Raw genomic sequence first — 23,246 nt, forward strand, 5'->3', positions numbered from 1 at the left:
AAGATGGGGTCAAAAGGTTGGCTTATGGTTTATTAGTTACCTGTAAGGCTAGGCATGGTAGGGCACACCTTTAGTCTCTACATTTGAGAGGTGGGGCAGAGAGGTCTCTGGAGTTCCAGGCCAGGCAGGGCCATATAAGGAGACTGTGACCAATCTACAAAATTCTCTCATATATCTACTCAGGATTACTTATAACTACTCACCCGTCCTAGTGTCCTACCCTGTGAGAAGTGATGGGGTCAATTTGGTACCCTCAGTTCCAGAGGACATAAGATGAGCAAAGAATCCATTATGTTTATAAGGTAGGAAAACCCACCCCTGCTTTTTCCGTTGAAATCTAAACTACAATAAAAGAAACAGAAAGACATCAGTAAGTTTGCAGTGAAATGTTGACTTTTATATTAAATGAGCACTGAACAGAATGGATTCTAGTCAAGAAGCCTTTGCCAAAGCATGGTAACAAGCTCCCCTGGGGAGGTGCAGTCAGCCTGCTACAGTGGTCCTGGAGGGGAAGACCACAGGCAAGCCCCCACTCACTGTTCCCATACAAACTGCTCAGAGTCAGGAGCTGGCCATGCTCCCTTTCCTACTTCTCGTTTCTTCATCACTGTAATAAATATAAAACTGGCAATATTCACACACCTTAGCACAGACAGGTTTCAGGCAGAGTTAAGTGGTCGGGTTGAAAATGCAAACAGAAATTGGGACTTTTTTTAACAGTGAGTTAGAATTCTGAAGAACAAGGCATGAGCTGCCAAGACTTACTTACTGGGAGAAGGTTTGGACAGAAACATCAGGATTGGACAGAAGTCCTCAACAGTCCTAGCAGACCTGACATGGTGGCCCGTGCGCTGCCAATGGTAATCTAAAATGCCAGGGCACCCAAGCCACCTCCAACACACCATCCATTTGGCAGGGCGTCTCCAACCCGCCACAGTAGAGACATGGCTCTAGTACTGAACTCGGAAGGTAGCAGCAGAAGGACTGAGTTCAAGGTCACCCTCGGCCACATGCTAAGCCAGACTGTACTACACTGAGACCCTGTCTCAAAAGAAAAATGTCGGGAAAGGAGCCTAACAAGTCAAGCATGGTGGAATGGGCCTGTATCTCCACTACTGGGGAGACAAAACAGGAGGATCACCAGGAGTTCAAAGGCAGTCAGGGTACACACATATAGACTCTGCTAAGAAAACCACCCACCTACCAAAAAAAAAAAAAAAAAGGAACAAAGCAGCACCTGTGCTGACTGCCTGGCCCCATAACCAAAGCAAAGTAGATCTCGTCACATCTTAAAAAACCACACAGACTAACCAGTTCTGTCACTGAAGCAAACAGGAATGTCAACCAAAGAAAGAATGATCAACCATTGTCCCCCGAAAACAGCACAAATGAACCTGGCAAGAAATGACAGTGGACTCGGAATCTGCATGTCAGCAATAGGACAGAGTTTTATTTAAAAGGCTAGTGGCTCAAATGCTATTGCTTGAGGAGCTCTGGCAGGTATAAAACGTAGTAACATCTGAGGTTTAACCACATGTGCGGGAGCTGAAGGCCAGCTCATAGGACTAGTTCATCCTTGGTCAAGAGAAACTACAAGCGCATGCTGCAGGAGTGACCTAATGGACTCATTTGGACCATATTCCTACTCTCTGAGGATCACAGGAACACCTGGGTCAAAATGTTCTTTTTACACGCAAAATTCTGGCTTAATTAACTCTCCCTTCCTAAAATTATACTCGGTTCAGAAAACAATGTCTTGAAAAACTCAAGAACTTGGGCTACTAAAAAAAATAAAAGGGAATTTCACTGTGGTAGACAATATTAGTAAAGACCATGTGTATTTTCCTGTTGCTAATGAAGACATGATACATTCATGACGCTATGTGTTAAATTCTACACAGATGCTCACCAGGAAAAAACACTTCAACTTCTATCTTTCTCCGTCAGGTGGGTCTCAGCACAAACCAACAGTTCCTCTAACAGCCCTGACGGCTGCTCTGGAAGAGGAACAGAAAGCCTAGATCACAGACAGCTACTGAATGTGACCATTGAGCAAAAGCATTGCAGAGCACATTCAATGAGTTACCTCAGTCCCCAACCTGATCCAGTTTAAAATGTTTGTAGATCGTTTATGGACAACCAACAATGTATTATTTTCTCAAGTGGCAGTTTGCATAGCTCAAGCAAACCAGACGGAATGTAAGGAGCTCTCTTGAAATCTCGACCAAGACACTAAATTATATAAGGAACCTTAAATGATCAGTGAGCCATCTCCATGGTGGTGCCTGCCTTTACTCTCAGTCCTCAGGAGGCAGAGGCAGGCAGGTCTCTGTGAGTTCAACACTAACCTGGTCTACAAGCAAACTCCAGGCAAGGCAGAGCTATACTGTAAGACTCATAGACCAAAAAAAGGAACCTAGTTTAATCTTTACTAAAATAGTAGACTAAAGATAGCACATCTAAAGCCAGGTGTGGTGGGAACACGCCTTTAATTTCAGCGCTTGGGAAGCAGAGGCAAGTGATCTCTGAGTTCAAGGCCAGCCTGGCCTACAGAGCTTCAGGATAGCCAGGACTATACAGAAAAACCCTGCCTCAAAAAAGAAAAACAAAAGAAGGGGGGAAAAAAAAAAAGACATAGAGAGCACATCTATTGTGAGAGCAGTTTCACTGTTTCCCGTGGAAAAACATTTTTTTACTGATAGAATTTAAGAATTAAACCAATAAAAAAACCAACCAAACAAACAAGCAAACAAACAAGCATGTCTAGGGATTACCTCAGCGGCAGAGCACTTGCTTAGTATGTGCTAAGCCCTGGGTTTGATTCCAGTACTGTAAAATATATCTATTTATATATAATATATATAAAACGAAAACAAACATATACACCTTAAAATAATATAAAACTTGAAATAACATCAGGCATTATGGAATGGGAAACAATTTTGACACCACCCCCACCTCCTACAAAACAAAGGAAAACAACAGGTTGGGGGTATGATGACAAGCAGAACTCTGGATGATTAACATTACACAGACCCTACATCACAGACCACCACAGAGTGAGTTATACATTAGTAAGATCGTCCTGACGGCAGTGCAAGTCCTAGATCAAAAATGAGTTAGAAGTTTGCAGTGTAAATAACCCACCTGTGAAGAGATGAAGGGAAGCAGAAAGGCTGCATGCACGGTCTATTACAGACATGATATTGAGCAGCAGTAAGACCTCTATCCCAGTCCCCAGACCTTGTTTCCACTGCTTAAGACTGAGAGGAACAAACTCACTTGTAACTATAGCATCTCGCACACTGGAGTGACAAGCATGTTTAATCTGATGCTATAGGTTAATAAAAATACCGAGCATACATGAATCAAACAACACAACACAACATACTAACTCATGAACCTTAAAACTGGACCAAAAATAAGTTTAAAGCCAAGTAGCTGTGATAATTATCACACATGACATAATCCATAGAAAAAAGGGCCAAGAAAAGAACCTTCATATTGTACTCTTGCTTGATGTTGTCCTAGGAAAAACAGTGATGATTCTACAAGTGTGACATAAACAACTAAAAAGTCCCCTTCTGGTTTCAAATGAATCTTCCTTGGCTAATTTTTCTCCTCTCTTCAAACAAACCTTTATATACAGGACCAATTTAAATCCCTCCTCCCCTTCAAACATACAAGCATCCAGGAACATTGTACAATGCAAAGTGCCTTAAGAAAGGATTCTGTAGTGCCAGTGGTCTAACTGATCTGAGGAAGCTGGGATGCTGTTAACACTGATGGGCCAGTCAAGCAATGGTGGTCTGCTTCTCCTCTGGTGTTTCCTCCAGCAACTGCATGATCAGTTCATGGAGGGGTTTGCAGATCTTTGCATAGCCCCCTCCTGTGAGATGAAGAAAATCAAACATGTCGTGGCAGGAGATGGCACCGTCCGAGTGCACGAAGCCCCCATCTATATCCAGGAGCTGCACATTGGCAAGCTTCGGCAGGGAAACCTTGAGAAGCTGGTTCACCTTGGCATTCTTTTGTCTTAAAGGGTTGGGCTTCTCACCTCGAGGTAACAGGCCCTGGGGTAGAGCATAGAAGAGCATTAACAGAGAGGGTTGCTTGCTTTTCTTTCTTTACTTATGACTTCCAGTATCACTTTAGTCAAACCTTTTTTAGAGCTTCTGAATTCCACTGAACTTCCGCCTACAGACCAAATGCTCCTGAGGTCTCGCCCTTGTCCATAGTTTATATCAACTATTACGCCAACATCCCAGGTCTCTCATCTCACACTTCATATTTATTACAGGATTATTAAATATTTATATTCTAAATATTCCTCTGATCAGCCTTTGTTTTCTGAGACAAGGTCTCATGAACTCACTCACGCTAAGGATTATAGGTATGTATCATCATATCTGGTTTGTGTGGTACTGGAGATGGAACCCAAGCAAGTACTCTATCAACTGAGCCACATCCACAGCCTTCATCATCTTCTCCACCATGATACTACAACACATGCACTTTTTGCTCAGTAACTTACTGCCTTTCATCCCAATTACTAAAATATCTCCCACTGGTCCTCCCAAAACCAGTATGTCCTCCTTTCATTCTTTTTCCATATGCCTTGTCAGGAGAATATAGCTTAGATACACCTGTCAATGCCGGAGAAAGCTGCACTCTAATACGTTACAGAGAGAGACTTGGAAGCACTGGTGGCACATGCCTATAATCCCAGCACTCCAGAGGACACACTGGTCTACAGAGCGAGTTCCAGGACAGCCAGGGCTACAGAGAGAAACCCCATCTCAAAGAGGGGAGGGGGGCTTGGGAGGATAAAATCACAGCTGCAAAGCTGTCTTAATCAAACACATGAATGAATTAAATGAATAAATTACACACCTGGTAAGATAAATGTATTCTAAATTAATTTTAACTTGTATATATTAGTGATCTAATACAATTTTCAGACAAATCAGATATCTGTCTTTTTACTATGGTAATGAGAAATATCACACAAGATTTTAGAGCAAGATTTAGATCTAGAGCAAGATTTTATCAATGAAAACTAAAAGTAGTCTTCAACAGATAACTTGTTCCACACACCTTTTAACTCTTCCAATCCTATTAAGAGTAGTGAACTGGGGTTGGGGATTTAGCTCAGTGGTAGAGCGCTTGCCTAGGAAGCGCAAGGCCCTGGGTTCGGTCCCCAGCTCCGAAAAAAAGAACCGGAAAAAAAAAAAAAAAGTAAAGAGTAGTGAACTATCCATTCAATTATATATGCCTATGTGCCAGACACTGTCATCCTTGTAGCTGCTGGCTGATACCTAGGGATGGCACAAAAGGCAACTTAATATTGCGTCCCTAATTTCTCCTACAGGGTTTGTAAGATGTTTCCTTTCAAGGACAGATTTATTGTAGGTACTTAATCTTTCCTCACTTATTTTGGTAGTACTGGGGAATGATCCTAGGGCCTCATGAATGCAAAGTAAGAGTTCCACCATGGGGGCTGGTTAAGAGCACTAACTGCTCTTCCAGAGGTCCAGAGTTCAATTCCCAGCAACCACATGGTGGCTCACAACCATCTGTAATGGGATCCGATGACCTCTTCTGGTGTGTCTGAAGACAGTGACAGTGTACTCATATACATAATAAATAAATCTTAAAAAAAAAAAAAAAAAAAAAGTTCCATCGTGAGCTCCAGGGCCAATCATTACACTTTTCAAAAAACAAACATATATTCAAAGCATATTCTTGTACATGTCTACCCTAGTTTTTTCAGTAATATATTGGGGCTTTGGTTGCCAATTTGCTTGTGATTTTATACTTCTCCAAAAGCCATAGAAAAGTCTCAGTTTGTTACACTGGTTGATCTCTCTCCACACCTGTTATGCTTAAACATTTAAAATGATGAACTCAGTCCTAAAACCAAGCTTATTACTGTTAAATGTAAACTGAGGGGCGACTGAGTGATTACACATGTCTGTATTCCTCACAGTAGGGGTTAATGTCACCTTCTGCTACATATAGTCTGATGCCAGCTCTGGCCACAGAAGACCCTGTCTCAAAAAGAAAAAAAAAAAGAAAGAAAAGGAAAGGAAAACAAAGGTTGAGGGCTCTGCACCTACTATGTCACACACTAAAAAGGTTAACACAGCAAAGCCTGGCTGGGACAGGAGGAGGACTAGGGAAGATGACCAACTGCAATGACCACAGACTTTGTTCCAGGTCTCACGTCATACAGAATGGCAGAATGGGTATTCTCATCATCAGGGTAACATGTCTACTGAGATTTAGAAACAAGAATGAGAATAAAGCCACTGAGATAGCTCAATGGGAAATGACATTGCCCATAAACCTGATGATCAAGCTTCCGTCCCCAGAAACCATGTGGTAGAAGAAAAGCTAACTCCCTTAAGTTGTCCTCTGACCTCCTTACACATGCCTTGGCAGGTTTATACAGCACATACAAACATTTAACTAATTATGAAAAAGTTTATGTATTTTCCCTTAATAAAAGTACTAAGGAATGCTGTTTGATTTTCCTATCCCCTTTGATTTTTAATTGTTTCTAAAATAAGACATTAAATTCCTGGCCACAGAGATTACTCAATGGTAAAGTACTCATTGCCCATGAACAAGTACTCAAGTTGCCCAGAATCCATGAAAAGCCAGGAACAGCAGAGTCAGCTGCAGTCCCAGCATTCCTATTCTGAGATGGGAGGCAGAGACAGAAGAATTCCTGGAAGCTTATGGATCAGCTAGTCAGGAATAAGCATTTCCCTAGATTTGTCACTTGTAGTGTTTCATGTTTCAGCATTATTAAGACCATAATCAATATCTCTATTAAATTTGGTTCATTTTTTAAGGTGTTGAGGATTAAATCTAAGGTCATACACATACTATGCAAATATTCTACCACTGAATTATAAACCTTCAGTTCCTTAATATCCATGCTCTCAGCTCCTTAATATCCACTTTAAAATCAAGAATATTTACAGAGGATTTATCCTGTACCATTCATACAACAACATTTCCTAACAAGTTTCTTCAAAGCTTCTTCTCAGTCACAACACACCAGTCTAGAATAAGGCATAGAATGCAACAGCTTCATCAACAAATTAAATGCCACGGAAGAAAAACAAAGATCTGAAGCTGGCAAGATGACTCAGCAGCAAAAGCTGTCACCAAGCCTGATGACCCAAGTTTGATCACTGCCACCTACACAGTGGTAAAAGAGAACTAATTTTTTTTCTTTCCACTGGCTATAGGGATGGAGCTGGAGACAGGACTTCTCTATGTGGCCCTCCCTCGATGTCCTGGAACTTGCTCTATACACCAGGCTGGCCTAGAACTCAAAGAAAACTGCCTGCCTCTGCCTCCCGAGTGTTGGGATTAAAGAAATGCACCACCACTGTCTGTCCACTGAGACCTGATACTCATAGGTTGTCTTCAGACAGACAGATGGACAGAGACACACCCCAAGATCTGGCTCTTCAGCATCTCCAAGATAAAATGAAACTACTAGTAACTGTATACACATTCCTCCTAACCAGCACATTTACAAACAACTATCCGAAACAGCCGTCACTGAAAGACTCCGTTTTGATGACTGACAACAGTTTTAAAAGATTTCTGAGTGCATCTAAAGACACAACTCTCTACCTAGAAAGACTACTCACCAGTACAATGATCTTGGCCTGTGGCTGCCGCGTGTTTATAAGTTGTACAATAGCCTCAATTCCACCTGCTACTTCTTCTGCTGTATTTTCATGGTTGTTTGTTCCTACCCAAACAACAATGACCTATAATGAAGAAGGAAAAGAGAGAGAAGATAAAGACCAAGGAATAAAAGACTATCAAAACATTTAAATGAAAAGCATATTTTAAAAAAAAAAAATCAGAGAAATGGGGACAGGTGAGATGGCTCAACAGGTAAGGGCATTTGTCACAAAGCATAAAGACATAAGTTCAACCCCTTGGACCCACACGGTGGAAGAAAGGAATCAACTCCCACAAGTGTCTCCTGGCCTCTACAGTGTCACACAGTATGTTCACTCATACATGTGCATGTGAAGACATAGCAAAACAAGTAAAAATGTAATGAAAATTTAAAAAAACAATTAAAAATGGGCTCCTCAGATGATGTTGGGAAACTTCAACTGGGAAAATGAAAATACAAGTGCAATGGCTCAGGGGATAAAGCACCTGTGGCCAAGTCTACCAGAGTTCAATATCCAAATCCATGTGGTAGAAAGAAAAAACCTACAAGGTACCCTCTGACTTCTACATCTATGCACTGTGGCACATACATGCATACACATGAAATAAATGCAATCAAATTTCTTAAAAAACAAAAAACAATGACTTATGCCTAATATTATATTTCAAAAAAATCATGAGTAAATTAATATTTAAGTACCAAAATTAGCCAGGCAGTGGTGATGCATGCCTTTATTCCCAGGTCTTGAGAGCCAGAGGTAGGGGCAGGTGGATCTCGGTAAGATTGAGGCCAGCCTGGTCTACAAAGAGATTTCCAGGACAGCCAGGGCTGCCCAAAGAAACCCTGTCTTGAAAAACAAAAAACAAGCAAGCAAACAAACAAACAAAAAAGGGCTGGAGAGATGGCTCAGTGGTTAAGAGCACTGACTACTCTTCCAGAGGTCCTGAGTTCAACTCCCAGCAACCACATGGTGGCTCACAACCATCTGTAATGGGATCTGATGCCTTCTTCTGGTGTGTCTGACAGCAACGGTGTACTTACACACACACACACACACACACACACACACACACACACACACACACACACACACACACACACATAAATAATTTTTAAAAGGTGCTAAAATTATATCAGGGAGAAACAAGAAAGAATTAATCTCACAAAGTCCATGAAGTACACAGAAAAGAACAATGTACTCTATTAAATATGAATGAAACCTTTCTGGCAAACAAGTATCTTAAAGAGGAATTTAAGAAAGTGCTTCCTATCCCAGTAAAACTTTTCCGTGGTTGGAAGCACACTGCAGTAGCAGGAACCCCAGGAGTGTAAAGCCTGTAGTGCACACACACAGTGCACTCAAGAAAGGAGGCCCTGGGATGGAGCTAGATGGAGTTTCACAATGTCTTCTCTGCCACCATGCCCAGGGAAAGCATTTGTCATTAGTGACTCTCCTTTGGTTCTTGTTTTCCTTCTCTTTAGGGGTTGAAAGAATTCTATGCAGTGCACCAACTGCAGGTGATCATAATGTGAAAGGTACTACAGATGTTTGTTCATATCTGCCCCAAACTGTCTTCAGAAGAACTCAGAGAACTTGGCTGCACACTTGTTTATATCTCAGCATTTCCTGAAAGGAATCATAGACCTGCTCCCCACTGCACTGCCCAGGCCCACGTTCCAGATTACACACATGCTGTGTATCAAATTACTCCTACAAATGGACACAGTCCTAACAATCACAATACAACCCAGGCAAACAGATTGGGTTCTTCGTAAGTCCAGGCCTCAGTATGTTCCCAACCAATGTTTCCTACAACCAAGCACGAGGCAAAGAGCGATCATGACACAGGTCTCTAAAGAAGCAACTTCTCACTGCTTCAGACAACTGTGCTTGACAGACTCGAGGTGAGTTATACTCTTTTAAGGTAAGCTTTATCACCTTAGGCTTAATGTTCTCCAGCTCTCCGTTCTTTAGTCTCCATAAAACATGTCGAGTTGTGTCTCCCCCAATTCCAAAATTAAGAGCATGAAGTGGGGAAAACAGCTCCCGCCATATCTAAAAATAAAACACTTGATTTAGTTAAACAAACAAACAAGCAAACAAAAATCACTGGAAATAAAAATTCAATTGCAATGTGATTTAATAAATCAAAAACTAAGTTTTCTGCATAGCCCTGACTATCCTAGAACTCACTTTGTAGAACAGGCTAGCCCTCAAACTCAGAAATTTGCCTGCCTCTGCTTCTCGAATGCTGGGATTAAAGGTTTGTGCCACCATTCCCAGCTAATCTTCCACATTCTTTAGTTAGCACTGACAACAGCATGTCATTCACTTAAGGTGTCTGGAAAGTCTGCCTTGCTTACTGTAGTACTGAGTCTCAGCTCGAAAACCAGCTCAGCATATTCTAATGTCCACTAACAGATATCAACACTGTCATCAAATCAAGCTGTCAGCTCAATAAACACTTTTCATGAATTCAACTAATTTTTTTAAATGAATAAACCAAAAAGAAATAAAGCTGCATTTCTTTTTAAAGTTTCCTTTGGAAGAATACCTAACCAAAGAAAGAAAGAAAGAAAGAAAGAGAGAGAGAGAGAGAGAGAGAGAGAGAGAGAGAGGAGACCTACTATAAAAATATAGACTATGTTAGAAAGTTAAAAACATGAATTACTGAGACTCATGAGCAGGACAAAACCAATGTTAAGAATCAGACATCACGGGCTGGAGAGATGGCTCAGTGGTTAAGAGCACCCAACTGCTCTTCCAGAGGTCATGAGTTCAATTCCCAGCAACCACATGGTGGCTCACAACCATCTGTAAAGAGATCTGATGCCCTCTTCTGGTGTATCTGAAGACAGCTACAGTGTACTTATATATAATTAAATGAATAAATCTTTAAAAAAAAAAAAAAAAAAAAAAAAAAGAATCAGACATCACCAGGCTAATACAGCAAACAATAAGCTGCTTGAAGTGAACAAGAAAGAGTTCTGTTACAAACAGACTACACCAAACATCCCACTGGGCACATCTGCTTCCCATGTACTTGGCTCTCTTTCTCTGAATCCTCAGCCTATGAGGGCAGCTTAGAGTCAAAGACTACAGGTTAGCAGTGGACATGCAGTAGGAGCCGAGGACACCCTCCACTTTACCTCGTACTGCTGCATCAACTGTACCATGGAGTCTCCCACAAACAGCACGTCCGGCTCTTTGTCTTTGCAGTCCAGAACAAACCTATTGTGCTGTTTAAAGAAAGAAAAACAAGCGATTAGTATTTCTTTCCTTTGCAATTTGTTGGCCTAAAATGAGCAGCTGTCTGACCAGGTACTACAAAACACTCTTTCTGGGCAAGGCCCAGAGATCCATCCCCAGTGCTGTAAACCAGACAAGAAGCACAGCAACCCGTCCTCTTCAGTTCACCTAACGCTTCAGCTTAGCCTTTTGTCTGTCGTTGAATGCAAATTAATTTCTACCCACATCATACTGATCATTCTATTAGGTTTAGGTTCAAGAGATTCAAAATTCTAACAAACCCGGAACACTACAATGCTTCATATTATTAAAAAAGAAAAGAAAAAGCATTTTTGGGGCCAACAAGATGCCTTAGTATTGCCCACTGACAGACAGACATAGATACAGATATATATACAACCCACCCCCACCCCCCCACCCCCACCCCCGCCCAAACCTTTCAAGACAGGATCTCACTGGCGGAAACTTGTTACATAGACCAGGCTAACCTCAAAACTCACAGCAATCCTCCTCCCTGCGTCTGTGCTGAAATCACAGACCTATGCAACCACACTGATGCAAACTCCGATTAGGACATTCTCTATGCTTCTTTCTTTGTACAGCTATGTACTTGTTACACTACTTAAGGCTTTGCTGTTGTTTCTGAGACAGGTCTCACTATTTGGTCCTGACTGGCCTAGAACTCAAGATGTAGAACAAAAGGGTTTCAAACTCAAGAAATCCACATGCCTATACATACATTAGTATTATAGTAAATGTGTGTGTCAAAAGTATATTGAGCTATTTTTTTTTTTAAATTATCTCTACCCTAGGCTAGCCCTGAACTTCTATATTCTTCTGTTTTTCTTCTCCCTAGTGTGCTGGGAAGATAGGTGTGTGCTAACTTATTTTTTTCCCCTCTCTCATTTATGTGAGTTTATGAGAGTGAATGCGGGAGCCACAAGAAGGCATCCTAACCTTGAAGCTGAAGATTCGAGTGTTTTGTGAACTACCCAACTGTGTGCTAATCTGAACTCTGCTCCTCATAATTAAGTAGCAAATATTCTCAGCGGCTGAGCCATCTCTCCAGACCCACAGTACCCAGGGCTGTAGCCCTAAGTATTTCAGCAAACATTTACAAGTTAGGACTTCTTTTATGAAGCCATACTAAGAAAATAAAAAAATAGTCCACTAACATCCAACATTGAGTCCATATTCAGTCTTTTCGGATTCTCTAAGAGTTAAGTATTAAATTTATCTTTAAACCAGGATCTATTTAAGACCTAAGTCTTTTTTCTTTTCTTCTCAGCTTCTTGAGATAGCATCGACAGCCTCAGATATATTACATACTTTGAAAACAGCTGTAGTCCAAATGTTAAACTGTTAGCTGATCAGGCCTTTTCAGTCTAATACAAGTTTATAAGCAGAAGTAACCCAGCAGTGGCAAGTCTGAGACGTTCCCTCCCTCTCCCTTCTTTTAATAAAGTTGCCTAAGCTAACTTCAAACTGCTGGCGTCGAGTGACCCTTCTGCCTTGGTCTACCAAATAACCAGAACTAGAGGTATGAACCACATGCCCAACTAAGACAATATGTATTTATCAGTGTGGTTTTGTTAGTTTTGTAGTTCTAGGAATAGAACTCAGTTAAAACCCAAAGTCTATCTCTGAAACTCACATCCAACCATACTACTTAGTGGCTGTTTCGTTTTGTCTTAGGTCAGGATCTAACTATGTAGCCCAGGCTGGCCTTGAACTCTTGGTATTCCTGCCTCACTCTACTGAGGTTTAGGTAGCATGTGCTATCATACCTGTTAAGAAACTACATTTTTGGGGGTTGGGGATTTAGCTCAGTGGTAGAGCTCTTGCCTAGCGAGCGCAAGGCCCTGGGTTCGGTCCCCAGCTCCGAAAAAAAAAAAAAAAAAGAAGAAACTACATTTTTGTTCTTGTGGCTGTCCTGGAACTAAACTATATAGAGAAGGCTGGCCCCAAACTCACCATCGCATAGCCAGGCAACAGTTTTCCCATCTAGTCTCAGGGATAGGTCTACAGGTTATTTCACGTTCTTAAACACTACGGTCAGGGTTGGGGATCTCAATCTACTAGCATGCCATGAGGCAATGGGTTCAAGCCCTGGCATTTTATGACTGTAATTTCATTACTTGGGAGTTAGAAACAGGAATATCAGAAGTTATTGTCTTAATGATAAAACAAAACAAACCTAGACAGCTAGGGTCACACAGAGAAACCTGTGTCAAAACACCAAATACAGACAAAACAAAACACAACTCTTGGTAGTCTTTGTATCTTCAGGCATCCATAGCAGACACTTCTTCAAAAGGTAAGGTGACAGCAATTGACTGAAGACAGCAAATCTCTGCATGCAAACACATACTAGCCTGTGCACAGACACAAGCAAAGTGATCCAGCCCATTTAAGTAATCCTCAAGTATTATTACCCTTTACCTGAGACATCCACCTGTCATCTCCTTGAATATCTTCTGCTGCATGTGGAATAGCTGCTGGGTTCGAGTCTCCTTGGCTCATTCTACACCTGAAGAGAAATGTCTGTCATGTTTCATTTATTAACAAGAACATTAAGAAACTAAACACTGTCAGGTTTTATGCACTTTTTTTTTTTGGAGACATGGTCTTACTATGTAGGTCTGGCTATCTTAGAACTTACTGTGTAGATCAGGCTGGCCTCAAACTCATCAAGATCTGGCTGTCTCTCCATCCTCAGTACAGGGATTAAAGGTATACGATACTAGCCCTGACCTCTTATGTTTAAAAAGATTTAGTTTTATTTTATGTATGGGTGTTTAGCCTACAAGTATGTTTGTGCATCAGGTGCATGTAGTGCCCACAGAAGCCAGAAGACGGAGGACGGGTAACCTGGAACTGGAATTACAGAAGACCGTTAGGCGCCATTCTGGATGATGGCAACTGAACTGGGTCCTCTGGAAAGACAGCCAGCATTCTTAAGCACAGAGACATCTTTCCAGTCCCTATTTGTTAGCACCCCCCCCAAACCCCAAACCATAAACAACATCTATTTTATTATGGATTTTGCCTAGGAATCGAAATAGGATGGATTTTTAGCAGAGATGAATTCTGGAATGAGTGCTTATGTCTCCAAAATATATTACCACGAAACATTAGACATTTTCATATCACTTATGAAAGCATCACATCTAAAACATTAATCCCATTATTTCTCTGCCTTGTGACTAAGATAAAATGTACAAATTCTGCTCCAAATATACACTTTGACATACCCATCCTAAAGTTTTCACAATCACAGGTTTAGCAAGCACCAAATTACCTAAAAAGTTAGACACAGTTGGGGATTTAGCTCAGTGGTAGAGCACTTGCCTAGCAAGCACAAGGCCCTGGGTTCGGTCCCCAGCTCCAAAAAAAAAAAAAAAAAGTTAGACACAGAACAATGAAATCTGCATTACAGCCTTTTAGGGTGCGAGAACTACACACTAAAACTAACTACAAGGAAACTGGAGAGTTGGCTCTGTGGGTAAGGGCACTTGCTGTTATTGCAGAGGACTTGAGTTTGGATTTTAACCCCCAAGGGGAGTGCCTCATAACTGCCTATAACTCCTACTCCAAGAGGTATGAGGATACCTTCTGCTAGCTTCCACAGGCACCTGCATACAATTGGCATGCAAACAAACCAAATGACTACAGTGGTCAATCAAAGGGCTCAAAGAAAGCCTGGCAACATGAGATGGATCTCTGGAATTCACTTGGTGGAACGAGAGAAGAACCAACTCTTAAAATTGCATTCTGATGGGGTTGGAGATTTAGCTCAGTGGTAGAGCGCTTGCCTAGCAAACGCAAGGCCCTGGGTTCGGTCCCCAGCTCCGAAAAAAAGAAAAAAAAATTGCATTCTGACAACACACACACACACACAAAGTACAGAGAGCCAGAGCCAGGCACTGTGGCACACACCTTTAATCTTAGTACTGTGGAGGCAGAGGCAAGTAGATCTAGGTGAGTTCAAGTAGGCCAGTCTACATAGTGAATTCTAGGACAGCCAAAGCTATTTACAGAGACCCTATCTTAAAAAACAAAACAGAGGCTAGAGAGGTTCTGAGATTAAGAGCACTGGCTGCTCTTTCACAGGACCCTGGTTCAATTCCAGACCCACATAGCAGTTATCTTTAACTTGAAATCCTAAGTGTCCAACACTCATTTCTGCCTTCTTAGGCATGAAGTGAGAACAAGATATACACATACTCAGACAAAACACAGACATACATTGAGATGTCTTTTTTTTTTTTTTTTCGGAGCTGGGGACCGAACCCAGGGCCTTGCGCTTGCTAGGCAAGCGCTCTACCACTGAGCTAAATCCCCAACCCCGAGATGTCTTTTTAAGTAAAACTGACTACAGCAATAATTAGAGCTGGAGAGATGGCTCAGCGGTTAAGAGCACTGACTGTTCTTCCAGAGGTCCTGAGTTCAATTCCCAGCAACCACATGGTGGCTCACAACCATCTGTAATGGAATCGGATGCCCTCTTCTGGTGTGTCTGAAGACAGCTACAGTGTACTCATGTACATTAAATAAATATAAAAAAAATAATTAGAACTCACTACCTACTAAACCATCACACAAGTAACCTACAGTAAAGTATTAGTAAGACAAATTGGGGAGGGTGGAGGTACTCAAATTCCAACCCCCAACATTCTTGTCTGTAAAAAAAGGAAAGAAAATAAAAGGAAGGAAGGGAGGGCAGGTGGGTCGGTGGGTGGGCCAGGTGTGACAGTATGTCTGCTAATCCTAGCTCTGGGGATGTGAGGACAGGCAGACACTGGAGCAAACTGGACAGCAGATCAGCCAATTTAGCCTAATCTGGAACATCTGGTTAATGAAAGACATACGGGCTCATGAAGATGTAAAAAACGGTAAGCGAGTAACAACAGTCAAGCTGTGGTGACACACACCTTTATACCCAGAATTTGGGAGACAGAGACAGATCTATCTCTGAGTTTGAGGACAAACCTCTACAAAGCAAGCTCCAGGTAGGCCACAGTTACATAATGAGACCCTGTCTCAAAAGGGAAGTGGTGGTAACAGTAATTGAGGAACACCCAAAGTTTGATGTCTGACCTCCACATGAACTATATAGTCCTCTTACCTATATGTGCACCCACAGAAACAAACACACACATACAAAAACAAAAAACTAGGGGTTAGGGATAAAATCTGGTTGGTAGCACGGCTTGCCTAGCCATGCCTGAAGCCCCTAGGTTCAATTTAGGTTCAATTCCTAGCACAATATAAAATCATATCAAACTAGGTACATACCCATAATCCTAGCATTCAGAAAGTAGCAGGGAGATCAGAAATTCGAGGTCAACTGTAGCTATTTTTGATTTTTTGAATTAAAAAAAATACGGTTTTTGTTTTCCCTTAAATTCCTAAATTCATCTTACACATCTGGTAACATAATTTACTCTCAAGACAACAGGCCTGTAGAAACTCTAACATATTCTTGGGTCTTTACTTTTACTTAGAAATGACTTTTCTGAACTGATCTATCAGGTAAACATCTAAAACAATTTAGAGTGAACACTTTTTAGGAACTATTTAGTCAGGTGTCCTTTAGTCCCAGAAGTCAAGAGGTAGAGATAGGCAGATCTGTCAGTTCAAGGACAGCTTGGCATGCATAACAAGTTCCAGGGTAGTAGCTAGGGCTACCAGGTCAAAGATATCTAAGGAATTTGTTCTATTGCAAAACAGTTAAGCAGGAAAGGCATTCCAGATTTCACTGAGTTAAAAATGTTCATCTTATTACTATTGTTTGTAGGATAGTGAGCTTGTTCCAAGGACCACTACTTTTTAAATTGTTTATTTTTTTAAGACAGGGTTTCAATATGTAGCCTTGGTTGTCCTGGAATTCACTCTGTAGATCAGGCTGGCCTTCAACTCAAAGATTCGCCTGCCTCTGCCTCCCAAGTGCTGGGATTATAGGTGAATGCTACCATTTGGCTCTTTTTAAAACTTGACTTTAAATTTTTTTTAAAAATCAAGTGCAGATTCAGTATGTGAAGGTCAATGAATACTTCAAGGAAGTCAATTCTATTCCTGAACCACAGGGGTCCTGTAGTCAAACTCAGATGGTCAGCAAAGCACTGAGCCATCTATCTGCATTCAGCCTATTATTCTTGAACAAAGAATGCTATTTATATAGAAACAGACTACATGACCATAACAGTTAGTTTACCAACCTGTCTCACTTATTTTATCATCACTCCACACACTAAGCAAAGGGAGCGCTTCCATCTGTGTGAGGGTCTCCCTGTGCAGCCCTGGCTGTCCTGACTCGCTGCAGCACCTATTCTGCCTTCCAGACGCTGACATCACATGTGCAATACTACTCCACTCAGTCATACGTTCAGGCAAAATGAAAGGACTTGGAAGAAGAAACTGAGGAACAAAATTCCCATGCCTAAAGTTAAAAGGCAATTATAACCAGGAGAAGATTATAAAGTATTCTAAACTTGATAGTCCCTTTAACCATGAATAGAATTGCAGAGTACCTGAGTGAAATTTCTTTATGCCTCCAGATACTTGGATCCCGTACTCTTTCGCCAAATCAAACATCTTACAATACAAAGTAACTCCACTGTTTCATAGGAGCCTACAGTTTGGCAACATTTTTAAAACCCAGAAATGGAAAGCTGAACCATAAACTCCTACAGTCTCTTCTTCATCTACCATTTATTATGTATACAGCATTCTGCCTGCATGCATGCTTGCTGCCTGCAGGCCAGAAGAGAGCACCATATCTCGATATAAATGGTTGTGAGCGAACATGTGGTAGCTGGGAATTGAACTTGGGACCTTTAGAAGAGCAGCCAGTGCTCTTTACCACTGAACCATCTCTCCAGCCCCCTACTGTCCCTTCTTTGTAGGCCAGGCCAGAAACAATCCAGAGGTCTAGCCAAGCCAGGTATGTTAGCACACACCTTTAATTTCTCCAAGCCTGAGGCCAGCCATGTCTACTGAGCCAGGACACCTAAGGCTGTTGTACACAGAAACCCTGTATCCAAAAAATAGGAGGAGGAGGAGGAGGAGGAGGAAGAGGAAGAAAGGAAGAGGAAGAAACAAACAAACAAAAGAAAAAAAAAAAAATAGCAATGGCACACCTTTAATTCCATGCAGCACTGGAGGCAGAAGAGGCAAGATCTCTGTGAGTTCAAGGCCAGACTGGTCTACAGATTGAGTACCAAGACAGCCAGGGCTACACAGAAACCAGGCCTTGAAAAACAAACAAACAAGCAAATAAACAAACAGGGCTGGAGAGATGGCTCAGCAGTTAAGAGCACTGACTGCTGTTCTAGAGGTCCTGAGTTCAATTCCCAGCAACCACATGGTGTTTCATAACCATCTGTAATGACATCTGATGACCTCTTCTGGTGTGTCTGACAACAGCAACAATGTACCAACAGGCATAAAATAAATAAATCTTAAAAAAAAAAAATAAGCAAGCAAGCATTTATTTAGAAGTCAGATAATGTAAACTATGGTGTTCTTCACAATAACATGTTGAGATGGCGCCCCTGTCTTCGGGTAAAGCACTTGCTGTACTAGTCTAATGATCCCCATAACTCCACAAAGCTGTCCCCTGACCTCTTACACTCACTTACTGTGCTTTCTATGGCATGTGTAGACACCCCCCACACATATCCATCATATTATAAAATGATAAGTGCAGAATATTTTGGGAGACAGGAGAATGAGACAGTGGTTGAGAGCATCAACTGCTCCTAGAGAGGATCAGGACTCAGCCACAATCATCCCATCTGTGGCCTAGCACCTTCTTCTGTCTCTGTTGGCTTTGCATACACATGATATGCATACAAACATGAAGAAAACACATTCATACACGTGAAAATAAATAACACTTTAAAAAACAGACATAAAAAAAAAAAAACAGACATTAAAAAAAAAAACCACACATTTTGGGCTGGAGAGATGGGTCAGCGGTTAAGGGAAATGACTGTTCTTCCCAAGGTCCTGAGTTCAAATCCTAAAACCACATGGTGGCTCACAACCATCTGTAATGAAATCTGATGCCTGCCCTCTTCTGGTGTGTCTGAAGACAGCTACAGTGTATTCATGAGCATTAAATAAATATTTAAAAAAATTGGAACTCACTAGCTACTAAACCATCACACAAGTAACCTACAGTAAAGTAAGACAAACTGGGGAGGATGGAGGTACTCAAATTGAAATTCCCAACGTTCTTGTTTTTTAAAAAAGGAAAAAAAAATAAAAGGAAAGAAGGAAAGAAGGAAGGACGGAAGGAAAGGCCAGGTGTGATAGTGTGTCTGCTAATCCTAGCTCAAATAAAAAATAAAATCTTTTTTAAAAAAGACAATTTTAAAAATAAAGAATGAATTAGGAATCATCCAAAGAGTATCCTCTGGAAGCTTTAAAAAAAAAGTTACAGGGACTCTTGAACCTTTCTCCGTATCACAGCCACTCTCAGAAGAGTGATGCGCACCTTTGTCTCAGCACTCAGAAGGCAGGGGGATTTCTGAGTTCAAGGACAGCCTGGTCTACACAGAGAGTTCCAACACAGTGGGGGCTACAAAGAGAAACCCCGTCTCAAAAGGAGTGAGTCTGTATAAAATAAGGAGGGGGCTGGAGAGAACTGGCCCAGCAGTTAAGAGCACTGACAGCTCTTCCAGCAGTCCCAGGTTTGATTCCCAGCACCCACATTACAGCTCCTGTCTAACTCCAGTTCCCAGTGCCAGTGTTTAACCCCTAGTAGTACAAAAAACACTTCCCACCTCACCTTACTGAGTCACAATAATCTCTTTACCCAGTCAACAGCAGGCTTGGTATGAAAACACTAGCAAGGGAGAGGTCAGAGAAAGTGGGCAGCTGTGTACACTTCCATGAAAAACTATTTTGCAGAGGGAATTTTGTTGTCCTTTAAAATTCTCCAGGAAGAGGAGGCAATCCTAACCCTAAACGTTCTATTTTCTCCATTTAATTTAGACCTCGACCACACAACAGCAGACTCTCTACACTAGTGGTGTGGAAGCCAGATCCAACGAAACAATTACAACTCCTCAAGCTCAACTGGATTTTGTGTGCATGAATCACGAAACTTGCTGAGGTCTTTGAATGAGAATGAAAAGATTTAGAATGCTTCCATTAAGACTTGAGGCTTTCATTTTGCTTCAGAGAGCTGGCAGGGTTGTTCAGAAGAGGAAGACAAGCATCATCCAGAATACCCTGCCTAAGTCTCTGGTGGGCAACCCCCTAGGATCCAGCACATCCCTAATTTATTATCAAGTGCCCATGCCAACAAATTAATGCACAATGATTCCCTCTCCTACTCTCCCACAAGGAGGCAACCTTTAAGTCAGAACAATGTGCCCAGAGAAGGAACCTACGGGCAGACACAGGGCCCATCCAAGGCAAAGAGAAGTGTGTATTTTCTCTTTTCTCCACACCTTTTCCTCTGGCCCATTCTCTCTACCCAACTTAAAGCTGTAAAGAAAGCAACTCTAGGACCTGCTCTTAGCATCCTGGTGCCCTTCCCTTTGTCCACAGCCACGCTCTTCAGGACGCCAACACTTTTAAAGCTTGGGGTTTTCTTAAGATCCGTATGTAAACGATGAAAAGGCAACGTCGGCCTGGGAGCTATGGAAAGCAGGATAATGAGTCACTCTGCCATGAGTAAATCAAACCTGTAGACCACAGTCTGACCCGCTAAGTGGACATGGGGCACAAGGGGTGAGAAGGGGAAACACACCTCCAAGAAAGCTACCCACTGACAGATATACCTAGCTGGTGGTAGGCCATCAGCCAAATCACCAACGTCTCGGCCTCGACGCTGAATAAAGTGGGTGACTCTTAAGGCTAGCCTCTAACAATCCTTCCAGAGCCCTAACACGGGTCTTTGGGAGGCAATAGCGAAGGCAACAGAGAAGTTTCTAATAAGGAGACAGTTTTCGACGAGAAGGGCAAAGAGCGTGATCCGTTAAAAGAGAAAAAAAAAAAAAAAAGCACAACCTAGTCACAGGCTTGGGCCTAGAGGTCCCACCCAGGGGATGGAGGAAAAAGGCAACAGCTGAGGTAGGAGGCCGGGCCAGGGGACCCGCGGGCCGCTCACCCGCCAGCCAGGGCGGGACCGGGGCGCCGGAGGGCAGTGGAGACTGCGCGGGGCCCCGGAGGGCCTGCGGGCGACGGCGCGGGGCGCGGCGGGGGAGGGGCGGTGTGGGGGAGGGGAGCCGGGCCTCACAATACCGTCTTGCCCGCGTGTCCCACCCGCGACGCCGAAGCCCCAGTTCCGCGGCACCCGCGATGCACTCACAGAGGCAGAGGGTCCGTACGGGCCCTCAGCGGGTGCGGCGTCGGCTGGTTACGCTTCAGTCGCTCGCTTGATCCCGACGGCCGCGTTCCGGCGCGCGTCCCCTCCTCGGGCCCCAGCACCAACCAGCAGCGCCTCCACTTCCGGTCCCCCTGCCACTCCGGCAAATGGCTTCCGGAAGTCCCGCCTTTTGCTGCGGGGATAGCTGCGGGGCGGGTGCACCTCACTTTCCCTCGCAGTCCGTGCTCTTTGCTTGGCTCACAGGTCTTCAACCGTCCCTGCCAAGTTACCGACTCTTTCTCTCCCTGACTTGAGCCTCCATCTTTCTTGTAACTGCCTTCCTGTCTTGATAGGATGATGGAAACCATCCGGAGATGGCCTTAGGGACAGTGTAGCTTGACCTCACGCTGACGCCATTCCCTTCTCAGCCACTCAACCTGATTCCTCCACCGATGGGATAAACCAGTTTGCAGAGAATGGGGAGAAATAGGTCCGAACTTAAAAGAGACAGTCCCCTACATTTAATAGGTCCGAACTTAAAAGAGACAGTCCCCTACATTTACCAGCAGAATTTCTACTTCTATGATGAAATCTGAAATTGTGGCTCACCGCCTCTAAGGTGATAAATACCACTAGGGGAATGACAGAACCCCCAGCCTTTACCTTAAAAATTCGTCCAGTTTAGAGGAGATCATAGAGTCAATGTTGAAATTAGATCTAACGGCTGGATAAGTGCAGGACAGATCAGGCACCAAAAGGAGGGGCAAGAGATTGCATCATCATTAGCAGGGAAACTTGGTGGAGCAGTGCCAGGGCTGGCTCTTTAATAATGGATAGGATTCATTCAAACCCATGATAGTGAATTGCGGAGCTTTCCCAGACTCTGAAACTGATTGAGAATGGTGTTGAATCCCGTGAGCCTAAACTATCAAGATAATAAAATAAAATTTCAAATCACTGTTATGTGCTGCTCGTATTATCTCAAAAGCAAAATAATGTTTTCAAGATGACTTTGCCGTTGCCCATTTACCTCCTTAACTCTTCTGCAGATATTCCAGTCACATATGGTACACTAGCAAGAGCTCAGTAAGCGTGTGTTAAGTGTTTTTCTAAAGAGAATGTTTGGGAATGTAAACGATTATTTAAACTGTTTAGAAATATATTGACAAAAAAAAAAAAACCCTCTTGAGGGCTGGAGAGATGGCTCAGCGGTTAAGAGCACCGGCTGCTCTTCCAGAGGTCCTGAGTTCAAGTCCCAGCAACCACATGGTGGCTCACAACCATCTGTAATGAGATCTGATGCCCTCTTCTGGTGTGTCTGAGACAGCGACAATGTACTCATATAAATAAAAATAAAAAAACAAAAACAAAAAACAAAAAACAAAACTAATACAGTTTAAAAAAAAAACCCTTTTGAATTGGTCTCCAATGATAAAACCCTATGTCTGGGTTGTTTTGACAATGACACAAACCAGGGTCATTTGAGACAAGGGAACTTTAAATTAAAAAATGCCTTCATCAGATTGTCATGTAGGCAGTCTAGGGGGGTATTTCTTGATTAATAATTGATGGGCCCACCCCACGGTGGGTGGTGCCACTTTGTGTGAGAAAGCACACAGAGTGAGTCAGTAAGCAACAACATTCTATGGCTCTAGTTCCTACCCTGACTTCTGTCTGTGACAGGCTGTGATCTGAGAGTCGTAAGGGAAATAAGTCCTTTCCTCTCCACTTTGCTTTTAGTCATGGTGTTTTATCATAAGTGAAGGTCTAAGACACCCTAATATTCTGAATCCTCCCGCACCCCCCATTTTAATGCTGTCCTCTATTCATGAGAATCCTAGATTGGTTGTTTGCTCCTAAGATGGAAATGTAGCCCAAGAGCCTCCGATTCACTATGCAGCTATGCACGTAAGACCTTCCTGCCTCCTTCCTTCCTGGGTGCCACCATGCTTGGGGCT

The 23,246-nt window shown here is 42.5% G+C and overlaps 1 protein-coding gene and 1 long non-coding RNA gene across 3 annotated transcripts; one reads left to right on the forward strand and one right to left on the reverse strand.

The window, feature by feature from the left end:
* Positions 1-374: 374 nt before the first annotated feature.
* Positions 375-21,713, reverse strand: Pafah1b2 (platelet activating factor acetylhydrolase 1b catalytic subunit 2). Of its 2 annotated transcripts, none has more exons than XM_032909417.1 (6): positions 21,292-21,713; positions 13,407-13,494; positions 10,865-10,954; positions 9,654-9,770; positions 7,674-7,796; positions 375-4,073 (listed from the first exon to the last, which is right to left on the reverse strand). In XM_032909417.1, the coding sequence occupies exons 1-6, from the start codon at positions 21,654-21,656 to the stop codon at positions 3,795-3,797; spliced, it is 1,062 nt and encodes a 353-aa protein (XP_032765308.1). In that variant the 5' UTR covers positions 21,657-21,713; the 3' UTR covers positions 375-3,794. The 2 variants fall into 2 exon arrangements, with proteins under 2 accessions (XP_032765308.1, XP_032765309.1); XM_032909418.1 differs by lacking the exon at positions 21,292-21,713 and adding an exon at positions 20,490-20,508.
* On the forward strand, positions 21,499-21,907 carry LOC116906641. The gene is made up of 2 exons (XR_004388757.1): positions 21,499-21,778; positions 21,817-21,907. It is a non-coding gene; the product is annotated as an uncharacterized LOC116906641 (long non-coding RNA).
* The last annotated feature ends 1,339 nt before the right edge of the window (positions 21,908-23,246 follow it).

The sequence above is a fragment of the Rattus rattus genome, chromosome 8, assembly GCF_011064425.1.
Source record: "Rattus rattus isolate New Zealand chromosome 8, Rrattus_CSIRO_v1, whole genome shotgun sequence".
NCBI classification, from domain to species: Eukaryota; Metazoa; Chordata; class Mammalia; order Rodentia; family Muridae; genus Rattus; species Rattus rattus.

Coding starts and splice junctions, on each gene's coding strand:
- Pafah1b2 (XM_032909417.1), bottom strand. CDS start 21,656: ATGGTTTCCATCATCCTATCAAGACAGGAAGGCAGTTACAAGAAAGAT. Junction 10,955..13,406: donor ATGACAGGTGGATGTCTCAG/GTAAAGGGTAAT, acceptor TTCTTTAAACAG/CACAATAGGTTTGTTCTGGA. Junction 7,797..9,653: donor TGGAGAACATTAAGCCTAAG/GTGATAAAGCTT, acceptor TCTTCATTATAG/GTCATTGTTGTTTGGGTAGG.